The following is a 16,214-nucleotide window of genomic DNA, read 5'->3' on the forward strand; positions in this document are numbered from 1 at the left end:
CCATCAAAAGCTCATGGAAGTAAAGATCCATACTGTGCGATGCATTTCTCATTGACAACGTTTGCTTTGAACCCCAGAACTGCAAACACCACCAGCGTTGCCAGGACAGAGGTGAAGAAGTTGATGAAAGACACCAGGACAGCATCAAAGTGGCAGTTGTTGTCTCTCTTGTTGTAGCTGGAAAACGCAATGACACCACCAAATCCCAGACCCAAGGCGAAGAACACCTGGGCAGCGGCTTCTCTCCAGACCTTGGGCTCCAGCATTATTTCAAGCTGTTTAAAAGCAAACATAGCAGAGATCAGCTACACAGGTAGACTTCAGAATAATTAACTTGTGGAATTTGTCTGTTGGATAAATATGGTAAAATAACATTTATGTACCCACAAGTCGCTTAAATCTGCGAGATGACCTGTTTTTATGCAGATGTAACTAATTTTTAGGATTTCTTTAGGAAAGAAATAAAGAAGAATAAGAAAACTATCAAGCCCATACATGGGGATTTTACTTACATGAAGATTTTTCTACTTATATAGGAATTTTTTTTGGAAAAGCACACACACACACACACAGTTATTTCCCATTACATTTTCTTAATAACCCTTAAATAATTAATACTCCAAGTTTTGTGTTTTCTCATGGAAATCTTACAGTTGTAAGCAGCAGATAATAATCATGAACTCCGTACAGTAGAACTGTGTGTACTTTCCATGTTCATATGTGTGTTAGACATTCATTCAATGGATTCCTGAAAACCATTTCATTAAAAAATAGTAGAAATTCAACTATGTCGTCTATATATGCCCTTTCAGATCAAAAGTCCTAGTGTTCTAAATCTGTGCAGAACACATATTTCAAAAAACTGTGTTTATTCCTTCTATAATTATTACTGTATGTAATCAAAACTTCTGATGGAACAATTAATACTAGCTATAAATTATGTAGACTTCAATATCAAGTAAGTTAGGTTTTGGTAATATGTGGTATTGGCTGAATTGGAATACTATCTCTTTTTGCCACTGCAATGAAATCGTCTTTATTTGGAACAACATAAAACTTGGTTAAGAACATGAGTTTCCCAGAGAGTTTAAGATCCTGACTCTGATATTCAATAATTTTAAAGTAGTGCATTCTAGGAAAAGTGAAATGTCTCTTCTAGGTTGCATCTTTCTCAACAGAAAGATGAGAGCCACAGTAGTGTGTGTTTGTTAATTGATAACATATGTGAACTATAGTGGTAGACACACTGATAAGTACTGTACTAGTTCATCTCCCTTAATCACAGAAATCCATAGAGCAGTTGCCACTATCATCTGAATCAGGAAACAGTCAAGCAACCTAGCACAGGTTACACAGTAGTTTGGGTGTAGAGGTGAAATATAAACACAGGTCAATTCTGTAATGCATGCCCTCTCAAATATTAGGATGCATTGCTTAAATTAATTTTAATATTATTACTGAAAATTTTTAAAGGTGTTCATGAAAAATAATCATTATTGTCTATAATTTATTCGTAATCAACTAAGGTATTACAGTACCAGACCATTGTCTTTCTCAATTTTGCCCACTAGATGGCAGAAAATACCTATTTACTAATGCATTCCGATGACTTCCAATTTCTGAAAAATCCATTCACTGATTCTGTAGTATTTTGTGTGATTGCATACTTTCTTCCACACACATAGTAATATAAACTAATAAATAATTTACAGCTATTTGTCATTCTTACAGAAAATGTCTCATCCTACTGTGACCTTTATAAAGCATCTTAACAACGAAAAGCAAGCTGCAGAAGGAATTAACATTTTAATAACGATCACTAGTCCAAGTAAAAATAATACTAATTTGTGCTGCATTTTTAAATACTGCGGCAATATAAAAGTATTACATAGAAGCATTAAAGTTGTGAAAGATATACATATCCCAAATGAAAGAGAACTGTTTCCCAAGTAATTGCCAACGTGGAGATATATTCTAGAGATTCACACCGAATTTGGTTATTTTAAACTCAGAAAGTATTTTTGCTTGATATTATAAATATAAATGTTTTTGATCATTAAATACGTCCCATTTGAAGCAGATCTCATTTCTAACATGACCGGAATTCATGAATCTTAACTCATGTTCACTAAGGAGAAGTACCAGCAACTCTGTGAAATAGATCCTTTGAACTGGCCGAGAAAACCAGACGCCACTGTCAGCACTTTTGCTGCTACAGAATGAATACCAACTCAGAACCAGACACGCAAAGAATACAGCTTTTTTTACACAGTATCAAGGCAGCTGCTCTGAGTGACAAAGAATTCCAGAGAAGCGAATCCCTCCTGTCCAAACCCTACAGCATGATGCTGGCTGCCACTCCTTCTTCAGATAACTTCCAATTTTAATATTAGTTTTTAAATTATCTTTATATACTTGTACCTTTATGTTAGCCAAGACAATGTTAATAGCAAACTAACAGGGAGGTACAACTTCATTGTGTTGAATAAAACAAATACACCCCAAAATTTATTTTTGTTTCCTGTCAAATCAAAGTAATAGGGTATGACAGAAATCAAGTTATGATTAACCAGGTTCAATGCGTCCAGCATTGAGTTCAGCTCCATTAAGTTGTATGGCAGAGCGTAAGTTCTATGAAGCTTAACGAGAATTTTCCTGAGATGTTCATGAATTGATAAAAGTTACAGAATGCCCCAAACCGACCACTATAAATTTTACCCCAGGAAGACACACAACCGAAAACAAAACAGAAACTAGAAAATACTGATTTTTCTCTGAGACAGAATTTTACCACGAAGTTCTTAACCTGAGTCCATGGACTTTAGGTAATCTGTCGTTCTCCTGAGACACTACACAGATTAATAGGTTCATTCTTTTTTTTCTGGTAAAAGCATTCCTATTTTCATTTTTGCAAAGGGGTCCATAAAAAGGTTAAGAATCACTGAAACAGAGATGGGAGAGTAAATGAAGACTGAAAAGTTCTAAAACACATCAGTGTAATCACTGGAGGTTAATTTACAAACGCAGATTTTTGAAGTTTAAATATTGATGGTCTTACTCCAGAACCAAAATGGGACACTAAAAATTGAAGGCAAACAGATGTAATTATAGATGCTATATAAAAGTTCTGGATTTTACAGGCTGGTTAACATAACAACTACATTTAAGTCTAATGTACATATGTTTGAACAATTAGCCCTTAACTATAACTGTAAGAACATTTTAACAATTCCCAAAATGTTTTCATGACTGTAAATGTTAAACAGAAATATGGCACATACCTTGGGTGTGAACATATGACGGATGCCATCAATGGAACCATTTAAAAGAAGTGCTCTGATTAGGAAGCATATAAGTACTACATAAGGGAACAGAGAACTAAAATACATAATCTGCAAGGAAAGGAAAATAGAAACAGGTGAACACACAAGTACATTTCTTTTCAGTAGTTAAGATTAAATGCGTTCTATTCCATATTTTAACAGTTACTGTTTTTAATGTTATTATTAAAAACTTGTAAAGCCATCTGAGAATAGCTAATTTGCCTTGATTGGTTTATGTAAGTATTAATTTTACAAATTTTTAAAGATTTATTTTATTTATTTGAAATTCAGAGTTGGAGGGAGGGAGGGAAGAAAGAGAGAAAACCTTCCATCTGCTGGCTCACTCGCCAGAAAGCTGCAACGGCCGGGGATTAGCCAGGCCAAAGCCAGGAGCCAGGCGCTTCATCTGGGTATCCCATGTGGGTGGGAGGTGCCCATGCACTTGGGCCATCCTCCACTGCTATTCCCAGGTGGTTAGCAGGGAGCTGGATCAGAAGTGGAGCAGCAGAGACTCCAACTAGTGCCTATATGGTATCACAGGCATCACAGGCATCACAGGTAGCAACTTTACCCACTGCACCACAATGCTGGCCCCAGAAGAAAAATTTTTTTAAGTCTGCATTTAATCTACTTTGAACTAATCCATAGGTGTAGTGTAGCATGAATAGTGTCTATTCCTTAAAGTTCATAAAACAAGCAATACTTAAGAGAAAAATGAACAGGTTCTAACTCCCTAACAAATCCTACTTTTATCATTTTACCTTTTGCTTATATATATATTTTTTGACAGGCAGAGTGGACAGTGAGAGAGAGAAACAGAGAGAAAAGTCTTCTTTTACCGTTGGTTCACCCTCCAATGGCCACCAAGGTTGGTGTGCTGCGGCCGGCGCACCGCGCTGATCCAAAGCCAGGAGCCAGGTGCTTCTCCTCGTCTCCCATGCGGGTGCAGGGCCCAAGCACTTGGGCCATCCTCCACTGCACTCCCTGGCCACAGCAGAGAGCTGGACTGGAGAGGGCAACCGGGACAGAATCCAGTGCCCCAACTGGAACTAGAACCCGGTGTGCCAGCACCATAGGCGGAGGATTAGCCTATTGAGCCGAGGTGCCCGCCTATTTTTTGCTTATTTTTTAATTTGAAAGGCAGACAGACAGAAAGAGACAGATGGAAATCTATCCACTCATTTACTCCCCAAATGTCCTGAATAATCAGGACTGGGACAGGCCACAGCCAGGAGCTGGAAACTCAATCTGAGTGTCCCTGTGGATGGCGGGGATACGTCTGCCTTCATCTGCTGCCTCCCAAGGTGCACATTTTAAGAAAACTGGATTGGAAGCAGAGAAACCTGTACTCAAATCAGGCACCGACTATTGAATGAGAGTGTCCCAAGTAGTGTCCTAACGTAAGCCTAGAGCCCACTCCACTTATCTTAATTAGCAAAAACACAAGCCATTTTTTAAACGAAGTTTCATTACAATTCTACAAAGCTTTCCAAAGTACAGAATGGTCCCAATGCTAAGTCTGCTTCAGTTCTGAACAGTTAATCATGTAATGCTTTACCTTCTACTTCACCTCTTTTTTTTTTTTTTTTTCTCCCCAGTAACTTTCTAATCACTGAAAAGGAACTCTCCTTTTCATACCATTCACCGACTCCCAGACAAATTTTTTCGGGTCCAGAAATGAACTTTTGAATTTCCCCAAAGTTGTTCCCACCTATGTCCATTTCAGAAAATGGACTCCCACCATTCATCTGATTGCTAAATCAAACATCTACAAGTAACAGATAATGTTCTCCTGGGGCAAGAATAAGCCTAATGGGCAGCTGAATTTAACATTCCTAGCTCTGGCTCCTGACTCCAGCTTCCAGCTAATGCATACCCTGGGACGCAGGAGGGATAGCTCAATTCAGCTCCTGCTACCTCCATGGAAGCTTGAATTGAGGACCCAGGTCCCAGCTGTGGCCCCAGCCCCAGACCTTGCTGTATTTGGGGAATCAACCAGCAGTTGGAACTCCTCTCTAGTAATTAAAAATAAATAAATAACCTCTCCTAACTGGGTTTCCATACTACTACTAAGGTTATATCATACCCTGTTTAAAACACTCCAAGAATGTCTTAATACCATTGGAATAAGATGCTGATTCCTTCCTCTGACCTGCAGAGCCTTAACTAGAGTGCCTGCCTAAATGTCCTCCAAATCACCCCAGCCCCACCCCACCCCGGTTCCTTGCTGATCTCCAGCCCTTCAAGCTCTTGCTATCTTGTGAGGATACCCAGTCCAGTCAGCCTTGGGGGCAGAGAAAGGATGGGTCCTCTCATTTCCCTCTTCTGCACGTGATTCTCATCTTCGTCGTCTCCTGAAGGTTCTCACTGACCATCCAACACAAGGCTATACTTTTTCCATCCTGTTTTCTCCATTGCCCCGATCCCCACCCACCCCAGCAACCTTCAGTGATATCACCTTGATTTTGCTTGTTTTAACATCACTTAGCACTGTTGGAATTATTTATATTTATTAGTCCCCTACACTGGAAAACAAGACAGTTTATTTTCATCTGCTTGAAAGGCAAAGCAAGAGAGAGAAGAGAAACATACAGGAAGAAAGAGAGAGACAGAAAGAGATCTTCCATCTGCTGGTTCAGTCCCCTAACGTGCACAATAGCCTTCAATGGCTCAGGAGTCTGCAAATCCATCCAGGTCTCTCACATGGGTGGCAGGGAACCAAGCACTGAAGCCATCACCTGCTGCTTTCCAGGATGTGTTAGCAGGAACCAGGATCAGAAGCCAAGGATCCAAGACCTGAACCAGCACTCCAATAAGGGATGCTAATGTCCCAAGTGGGGACCTAACCCACCGTGCCACAACACCAGCCCAACATTTAGCACTCTTTTGGGAGGTACTTTTATCTCACTTGAATTACAGCTCTCTCCTTTATGATTCTCCTTTGCAAATATTAAAGCTTCAAGCCAGATGATGTGTCTATCCTCACAGTTTTCACTCTAGTGGCAGAAGAAGGCAAACAATAAGTGACTTCATAAAATAATTTTAGACAGCAAATCATAAAATAAGGGATGGTAAGGAGAAAGAGTTTGGGGTGTATATAAGTTGGATTCAATCTACTTGAAGCTGATTCTTTTGGTATGCTAAAATTAAAGACATATGATTAAGTCCAAAGAATATATATTTAAAAACATCATGGAAAGTGGGCATTTAGCTCAACAGTTAGATGCCCATATACCACATCCAGAGTACATGGGTTTGATGCCCAGATCCAGCTCCTGATACCAGCGTCCTGCTAATGCAAGTGGGAGGCAGTAGTGATAACCCACTTGGGAGATCAGTGTTGCATTCCTGGTGCCTGGCTTCTGCCTGGCCATTGCAGGCATTTGGAGTGAATCAGAGAATATGTGTGCTCTTCAGATGTCTGTCTCTCTGCCTGTCAAGTAAATTAAAATTTAAAAAATAAATGTCTCCATAAAGTGCCGACTTAAACAATAGGGTACTTCAAAATATTTGTGAAATATGTATATTAAGTTTTAATTCCATTTGCCACGAATTTTTAAAAAGAACCCTCATACATCCTTTTAAATCTGGGCATTTAATGTTTGGATATTTTGTATTTTCATCTGGTCATAGAAGAATGAAATTGAAGTTGTGATCTTAATTCCATTTACATGTTTAAAATTGTGACTTGTTTTTCTCCATATTATGCGATTGGAAAGTTTCTGTCCATCCTTATAAAGCTAAATTAGAGTCTTATCACAGAATCCACATCAGTGTATTTAAGAGCTCATATGTTTGTTGAATTTATAAGCCAGAGTTGAAATAAGGCTGATTATATAATTAGTATATAGTTTTAAAATACTACATAATTCAAATTTCTTTTAGAAAATGAGTTCTTAAAGAAAAATTTAACTTCCCATAAATCCTCTCTCAATACACAATGTTTTAGAGTGTGCCAAGAATAATATGACACAGTCTTGCCATCATGGAATTCATAGCTTAATGAGTGAGATGGATAATTACAATTTAAGTCAGTAATAGAAGCACGTAGAAAGTACATAATAGCATAGAGGCAGCCATTTAAATTGTCCTGGATTTGAAAGATTTCACATAGGAGGTAACATTTGAACTAGAGTTTGATGGTTGAAGAGTTGTGTGCTAGAAATTTGAGAGAGAACATTTTAGGCAAGCACGAAAGAGAGCCTATGCAAAATCCAGACTGCTGAGTACTCCTGTGAGTTTTACATATAGTTTGTGCAGCTTGTGGGAGATGAAGCATGAAATGCCAGTTGATTGCAGATGCTGAAGGATCTGTGGGCAGTGATAGGCAAAGAGTAGAACATTCAAAGACACGTATCTTTTCAGTATCACCATCAGATCTTTGGAAAGATCACTGTGGAAGCAGAGTAGATGATGGATATCTGGGATGCATGGGAGAAATGACAGAGATAGTCAGAAGGCAAGATACAAGAGGAAACTATTGTCATGCAAACAGGTGACAGATCACCAAGAATGGAAACAAGGGGACAGATGTGAGATTCCTGTGGTAGAATCAGTTGGACTTGGCAAGAAGTTGGTTGTGGGACACGGGGAAAAGAACATGTTAAGGATGTGTTGGAGTTGTTCTGCTTGGAAAAATACAAGTACAAGATGAATCTCTTCCTCTCTTCATGCTTAAGTTGAAATTATAGAGAGTATAAAAATAAAATTATGAAGCAAAACATACATGTAAAATTTGAAGGTATTATTTTAATTAGAAAAGCATAATCAGCCTCTCCAGAATATAAATATGTAGCCTTCATTTTCACTTGAAAAATAAGTGAGATTAGTGATATTTTAGGACACCTGTCACTACATTTGATTTCTGTTGAAAAACAAAACAGACAAGACATTGTGCAAATCATAAAGCTAGTTGCTATACTTCCAGAATTAGATCAGTGACTGAGATACAATAAGTATTTAATAAATATTTGTTAAATAAATAACTTCATGAATGCATAGCCACTATATTGTCCAAGAAGTACACATTTTTAGAATTGGAAAATAAATATGAAACACATTCCTTTGTATGATTTTTAAGTCCTGTTGGCTTTTGAGAAATAAAACACCTTTGAAAAACACATTGGGTCCGGCATTGTGGTGTACCAGGTAAAGCCATCACCTGCAAAGCCAGCATCGCATATGGGCACTAGTTCATGTCCTAGCTGCTCCACTTCTGATCCACCTCCCTGCTAATACACCTGAGAAAGCAGCAGAGAATGGCCCAAGTGCTGGTGTCCCTGCAACCATGTGGGAGACCTTGAGGAAGCTCCTGGCTGCTGGCTTTGTTGCAGTCATCTGGGGATTGAAACTGTGGATGGAAGACCTCTCTCTCTATCTCTGTCTCTCTCTCTAATAAAATATAAAAATTTAAAAAAGAAATAAAATAGATTAAGCAGAGAGATTAGTTATTAATCAACTAAATGCTATGTATTTTCATTTTAATTATTTAAAAATAGAAAATATAATTCCTTATTTTTTCTTACATATTAAAATGTTTATTATAAAAATACCTGCAAAAAAAGACTCAATCTTTTAGAAATTTTATAGCCTACATTTTGCTCTGTTATTTAGCAGTTGCTTAATGCTGGCCAATTATTCATTCTTCCTAAGCTTGTCAACTTTGCTGTAAAATGAGTATAAAAACATGAAAACCATCTGGCCAGTAGAAATGTATGTGATGTATTTAGCATAGTGGTAATAATAACAGCAGAGTAGTACAAGTTGAACATCCCTTAAGCAAAATACTTGGAACACAAAGTGTTTTGGATTTCAGATTTTTTTTTTTTTTGGAATTGGAATATGTGCAGAAAAATTATATTTTGGTAGATGGTCCTAAGTGTACAAACAAAATTCACCTATGTTTCCTATACACTTTATATGCTAGTCTAAATGTAATTGTAGACAATATTCTTAGATTTATTTATTTGAAAGGCAGAGTGACAAGAGAGGGAGAGACAGAAAGAGAAATTCCATCCACTGGTTCACTCCCCAAATGGCCACAATGGCCAGGGCTGGGTCAGACCAAAGACAGGAGCCAGGAACTCCATCTAGGTCTCCCATGTGGAAAACAGGGGCCCAAGTACTATATAGAATTTCCACCATGAGGGTAAATATAAAATTAGCTATGATTTGCCACTCAAACAAATCATCAAATATTCTAATTAAATTAGAAAGTATCAGAAAGCAAAGAATATTACAGAGGTCTTTCATGAAAGAGTCTATCAGTTGGTAGCAACAAATATGAAAGTGAGAAACATTGTGATATTGAAATTGAAGAACATGGCTCTAGATTCAGATAGACTTGTATTTCACTCCAAGTATTAGGATTTACTAGTCTTGAAATTTTTGTGAAGTTACCTGATTTCTCAAACCTGTTTTTTTTTTTTTAATCTGTAAAACAAATCTGAAAGTAGCAATTACTTCTTAGTGTTATTTTAGAATTAAATGTGATAGGGGCCAATGTTGTGGCACAGCAGGTCAACCCAGCTGTTGTACTACCAATACAGTTCCTTGCTAAAGCACTTGGGAAAGCAGTGGAAGTGCTTGGGCCTCCTCCACCCAGGTGGCAGACTTGGATGGGATTCTAGGCTCCTGGCTTCGGCATGGCCCAGGCCCAGCCAGTGTGGCCATTTGGGGAATGAACTGGAGGGTGGAAGAGCTCTCTCTCTTAATCTCTGTCTCCCTCTCTTTCTGTAACTCTACCTGTCAAATAACCCCAAATAAATCATTTTAAAAAAAGAATTAAATGAGATAAAATATATAAAGTATGTATCATAGTGTATGGTGCATAATAATAAGTATTAAATATTGGCCTGTAATTGTTCTTGCTATAATCATTGTCAGAAACATATCTACCCCTATCATTTATTAATTTATTAACTACCATTCTCACGCCTACTACTATACGTATATAGGTAAAGACTTAGCCTGAAAATTATAGGATCAGAGCTATGCTTTGGCAAGAAAAATAGTAGAGATGGACTGTTAAGGGGCAGAGAGACAGACAGAAAAGTCAACAATAAATTCTTGCTATGGTTCAGCTAACAGACATAAAGACCTCAAAGGCAACAGCAGTGATAATGGAGGAAAAAGGCAATATGAAAGCAAAATAGTGAATAGCAAGCACTTTCCTAATGCATCCTTCAAAACATAATAAATCAGCACAGGTAGAAATCACCTCACATCTTTTTCAATCACAGCCTTTTTACATCTTCAGTGTGCCATGCTGGCATGCTCTTGAGTCTTTTACATTCCTCCAGATTCTTTGTCAGGATTATCATAACTACCTTAGGATGTTCAGAGCTTTAAGAAACACTCAACACTACACTATTTTAAAATTCTTTATGCAACTATTCCTTTAGAACACTAAGTGTGAAAGAGAATAATAGTATAAAACAAACAGAATACATGCATTCTTCATTTTGCCACTTTAACCAATTTCCATGACTTGAACTCATCAGTGGTCAGAGAATTAAAACATTAGGGTCAATTGAATAGCAAAAAGAGAGGACTTTTAAGTGTTGACAAAAAAATTAAAGATTTGTTGAAATAGGCAAGATTATAAATGACAGGAAAGGTTATAAATGATCTTAGATATCACAAAAACACACTGAATCTTTATATTATTTCCTCATCCTAAACACATTTTTAGAAGCATCATTTTCTTACTAACCTTTAGTTGACTACCTACAATGAGGTGTTACTTGCTAATTGCATGCAGAGATCTCTAACAGAGCTTAAGGGGGGTGTGGTGCCTAGGAATGGTGATCAGCAGAATCAGGAAGGGCTCTAACAATACTAACTTTTCCAGAAGACTGAATGCCTTTGATCATGGCCAAGCAAACCATGACCCACGCAGCCAGCAAACAGATGGTCATCTTCCAGTTCAGGCCTCCACTTTCAGAAATGGAACTGGAAATATTCAGTGCTTCTCTGTACCAGTAATAGGTGGTAGCGGAACTTTTTTCACATTCTGGCTCTACAACTGTAGGAAGAAAGATGACACAATTGTGTCAAGCAATAAAGGGAAATGAGACAGTTTTTCCCCAGTAAGCTTAGAAATGAATTATTAACGTTTTCAAGAAAGGAAAACTATTATACAGCAGTATTTAAACTCAAAATGAAGAATAAAAAATTCAACTGTCCAAAAATTTGAAAAACCAACAGACATGGATCCTCTTTGGTATTTCTTATTACTTATTTTTGAAGAAAGAATATGTGGGCTTACTAATGCAATTACAAATCAAATTCATTGCCCCAAACATAAAACTGGAACTGGATTTCAGATTGAATATAAGAAAAATAATGTAAACTGTTATATTAGTAATGTTTATATTAATTATATGTTGAAATTGGATGTTTGGATATGTTAAATTAAATAAAATATTTTATTTCTTTCTTTGCAACTTTTCTTAAATGTGGTCACTAGAAAATTTTGAACTCTATAATTGAGTTAAATGCTTTACTTACTGGGTGCTGCTCCTATAAGGATTCATTCTCCCTTTATTTCACAGTATTTAAAAAACAATGGGGGACTACAAAACAACAGGCTAAGGTATAAAAGCAGTTATTTCAATTTAAATTATTTTCTTTGGTTCCATTTCTGTGGATGTCAATGAAAATGTAAAACATCAGTTAGAGAGTACAAAATAAAAGATTGTCTAAGTTAGCAATTTAAGACTTAGAAAATTTGGCTGTTTTGTCATAGGGCATAGTAAAATAACCTGGAAACGACTGGTAAAATTAGATGATGCCAAAATTTTCTCAAAGTGTATGAGTCCTAAAAGTGAGGAGAGTCTGTTATGATGATTTTGAAAATTTTCCTTCATTAAAGAAAAAAAATTTTGAAGTTTGTGCCTTTAGTAATTTTCTAATCTTTAAATACAAAAACATTACTCAGCACATGTCTTACAAGTGTGAGAAGCATTTTTCACCAAAGGACACTGATCCCAAGGTAGAGGTTGCTGAAAAGACTGAGAAAAATAAAACAAACTCCAGCCAATGATGACATTGTAGTAGAGAGCCACAAAATAACACACCTGCAAAATAAAACAATATAGTTAACATGAAATCCTTCATGCCTCTTTCTTTAAAATGGTGAGATCAAATGCACAAATTTTCATTTAACATTTTGAAAATCCTCCTCTTTCCTTTTTATGTGAAACACATGGTCGTCTCTAAAAACAATCTCTCTTACAGACCTCAGAACATGCATTAACAATACTAAATTACAGCAATATTTACAATTTATTTTGTGTGCTAATACGTACTCCAGTAGCGTTTTTAAAAACATGACTAAGTTGCGAAAAAGCACATGCTGAGTGAAAATCTACTTAAATGTCAATTTTACAATTGCAAGCCTTGTAAAGATAATAGTATACACCACAATAGGAAACTTACTACACAACTTGCAAATCCAATCCCACCCAGTTTTGGGCTTATGTAATTCCATACACCAATGCTTCCTCGCCGGATTCTCTGACCCACAGAAAGTTCCAGGAAAAAAAGGGGAATACCTATTACCAGGAGTAGTATTAAGTATGGTAAAAGATATGCACCTGCAGAGAGAGAAACAAATAAAATAGATTATATTTTCAGTAGTCACAATAAAGAATTCAGTAACTCTGATCATTTCATGAAAGACCCTATTTGAGATTCAATGTAATGTGCAGAGGAAATTTACATAAAATGCCATTTCATTACTTTATACATTTAAGATTTTGAAACTTAAACTTGCTAAAAGAGTTTTCGATATAAAATAATTTTGATAAATATATTAATGAAATTTTTCATTTTATTGAAAAGGTAAGACAGCTTCATTTTCCATGAAAATAACTGATTCTTTAAAATGAATTCTGTTCTGGATTAGGTTCTGAAAAATCCTAGAAATTTCATTCATATATGGTTTATGAAGTCCTTTATTGTGTTATCCAATCCATTTAAATCCTTCATCCCAAGTCTGGTAAATGAGATTGAGTTGTAGGAAATTAAAAGTGACTCTTTTTTTCTGAAATTAAAAGAACAGACCTAAACAGAAAAAAATTAAAAAGTATAATATCTTCTACCAGAAAAAAAGGTCTTTTTTCTCATATTTAATACATAATAAAGTACACTCCAGGAGGGAAATTTTTGTTTTATTTTTTAAAATTCTAAGAAGGGGTGTGAGAGTGATTGAGAAACTAAACATTCAATGTCTGATTAAAAATGTGTGTATTATCATCTGTGTGGTAATGTTTCCATAGTTAAAAACAAATATTTTTTCATCTAAATCACAGATAAAGACATAAGAGTAGTGATTAGTAAATGGTAATATAGTTTCTCAAATTATTTCTCTCAATTATTTATACTCTTATGCAATGATAACAATGATTATTTAAGGACTTTAAAATAGTGGTTTGTACATAATCTACCATGCTATAAAGGATCAGACTTTAATTGTTTTTTTTTTTAAATTTTTTTATTTATTAATTTTTTTTGACAGGCAGAGTTAGTGAGAGAGAGAGAGACAGAGAGAAAAGTCTTCCTCCCGTTGGTTCATCCCCCCAAATTGCAGCGTGCTGGCCCGAAGCCAGGAGCCAGGTGCTTCCTCCTGGTCTCCCATGTGGGTGCAGGGCCCAAGCACTTGGGCCATTCTCCACTGTACTCCCGGGCCACAGCAGAGAGCTGGACTGGAGGAGGAGCAACCTGGACAGAATCAGGCACCCCAACAGGGACTAGAACCCCAGGGTGCAGGCGAAGGATGAGCCTAGTGAGCCGCAGCGCCAGCCCAGACTTTAGTTATTTTCACAAAGCAGCATGCATCATGCAGCATGAATATATGAGCTTGCAAAACAATACAAAGTTATCAAGATTTTATTCCCAAATTGATTTGCAATGTTCAGGGACTGCTAACATTGAAAGTGCTTCCCAAAGGACTGAAAGAAAAATTTTAACACTTGCATCAAATTTTAGATTTTGAGTGGGTGTATATGCATGTGAATGACTGTGAACAAGAATAAAGGTGGTGGGGGGAGAGAGAATTAACACTGGATTTATTGGGATTTATTTCTGCAATTATGTGTACATGACATGCTATTAGATACCTGGCTTTTCTTCTAACTCAAATTATTCTAACATTAGTCCTCATATTTAAAAACCATAGACAAAATATAATATTTACTATGATAGTATTTACTATTTAACAGATATATTTCTAAGCACATTATATGCAGTCATTCATTTATATATGATAAAGAATCCAGCAAGGGAAATACAATCACTACAACCTCCCCCCACATTTCACAGGTTTGGAAATGGAGCCTGAAGAAGTGAGTTAAGTTGTGAGAAGTCAGACAAGCCAACTTATATTGGTTTATCTATTATCCAAAAACTGCATCAAATGATTACAGAATAAGACCTCAGTAGCCTGAAACTGTTCAGCTAAACAGCTGGAGGATAATCCTCAGATACCTAGAAAAATCAATGCTACATTTCAGGTTCATTAGTAAAATATTTGGTACTCTAATGGCATCCTGAAATAATAAAATCCACTGATATTTTATAACACATGCTAATAATGCTGTATTGGCAGCTAGAAAAGAGGAACCAATTATAGGAAGAGTAAATTGATTTTTTATATTTGAATATATGATGGAAGAGCCATTTTTGCTAATAACCTGGTAGTGAATAGGGAATATCTATTTCAGAGCTTCCTACCAAGACATATATTATACTAAAGGGAAAGCAACCTTTCAACCAAAACAGCCTTAACTGTATGGCTGGGAGAGTTTTCAAGGTGAAAATTTTCAAAATCAGAATTCACTTTTTGCTACTCTTGGCAAATGGAATTATTTGTGAGGAACAAAAAAGCACAGTAGTGTGCAGTTGCTTATAGCTGATTTGATAAATAATTCATATGTGAGGTTACAGAATAGATGAGGAGCTCACAATTTCAGTAGAGTGATAGGCAGGACACCACCAAGTTCATGTATTGATTCTTGCTTCCAGGCATATTTGTCAAATAAGCTATTTTTTAACAAACCTCTTCCTTTGTACCTGTTTGAATTAACTAAAAAACATATTTTTTCACCATAATACCATTTTTTTAATCTTTGGGAGGATACAAATAATTTCTAAGGTAGTGTTGTGGCACTATGGGTTGTCACAGCTTGGGACACCCACATCCCATATAAAAGTGCTTGTTGAAGTCCAAGCTCTTCTGTTTCTAATCCAGCCTCCCAAGGAGGCCATGGATGATGATCCAAGTACTTGGATTCCTGCCATCCATGTGAGAGACAGAGATGGAGTCGTTGGTTCCTGGATTCAGCCTGGCCCAGCCCTGGCTGTTATGTGTATTTGGGAAGTGAAGCAGTGAATGGAAGATCTCCCTCTCTCTCTCTCTGCTCCCCACCCCATCCTTCTGTCTTTCAAATAAATAAATAGATAAGTATATTTAAAAGGATTTGCATATGAGTTGCTACATTTCATTTGACATAAGGCTTATAGATTACAACTGTATTAGAAATAAAAGCACATTTGTCCAGTCAATAAAACTACCATAGACTGGACTCACCACCACAATTTTCTTTGTGACCTTTCTGTGTTGAAACTCATGAATTATGAAATATAGAGTATCTAGTCATATTTATTTTAATAGCCTTCATGTACATAGATAGTAAAATTTCAACTCAAACATTAGTTAATTGAACAGTTAGTTTGATTTTAATGTACTATGGCACTAGTATCATATATAAACAATTTCTTCCTTTGTAAAGAATTTTCCTAGACTTTTTGGAGAATTTTTGCTAACTAAGCCTTTCTTATTATATGCATTAACACACAAGCAAGAATATCAAAGAAAGTGCAAATACT

At 36.3% G+C, this 16,214-nt stretch overlaps 1 protein-coding gene across 2 annotated transcripts in view; it reads right to left on the bottom strand.

Annotated features, from left to right (window-relative positions):
- SLC6A15 (solute carrier family 6 member 15) overlaps positions 1-16,214 on the bottom strand; it is a 46,224-nt gene that overhangs the window by 10,294 nt on the left and 19,716 nt on the right. For both annotated transcript variants that reach the window (XM_002711371.5, XM_070051477.1), the window contains exons 3-7: positions 12,765-12,922; positions 12,277-12,403; positions 11,168-11,349; positions 3,282-3,392; positions 34-275 (exon numbers count right to left, since the gene is read on the bottom strand). In XM_002711371.5, the coding sequence (XP_002711417.2) occupies positions 34-275; positions 3,282-3,392; positions 11,168-11,349; positions 12,277-12,403; positions 12,765-12,922 (820 nt within the window). The remainder of the gene's footprint in view (positions 1-33; positions 276-3,281; positions 3,393-11,167; positions 11,350-12,276; positions 12,404-12,764; positions 12,923-16,214) is intronic.

Source organism: Oryctolagus cuniculus, chromosome 11 (genome assembly GCF_964237555.1).
Source record: "Oryctolagus cuniculus chromosome 11, mOryCun1.1, whole genome shotgun sequence".
NCBI lineage: Eukaryota > Metazoa > Chordata > Mammalia > Lagomorpha > Leporidae > Oryctolagus > Oryctolagus cuniculus.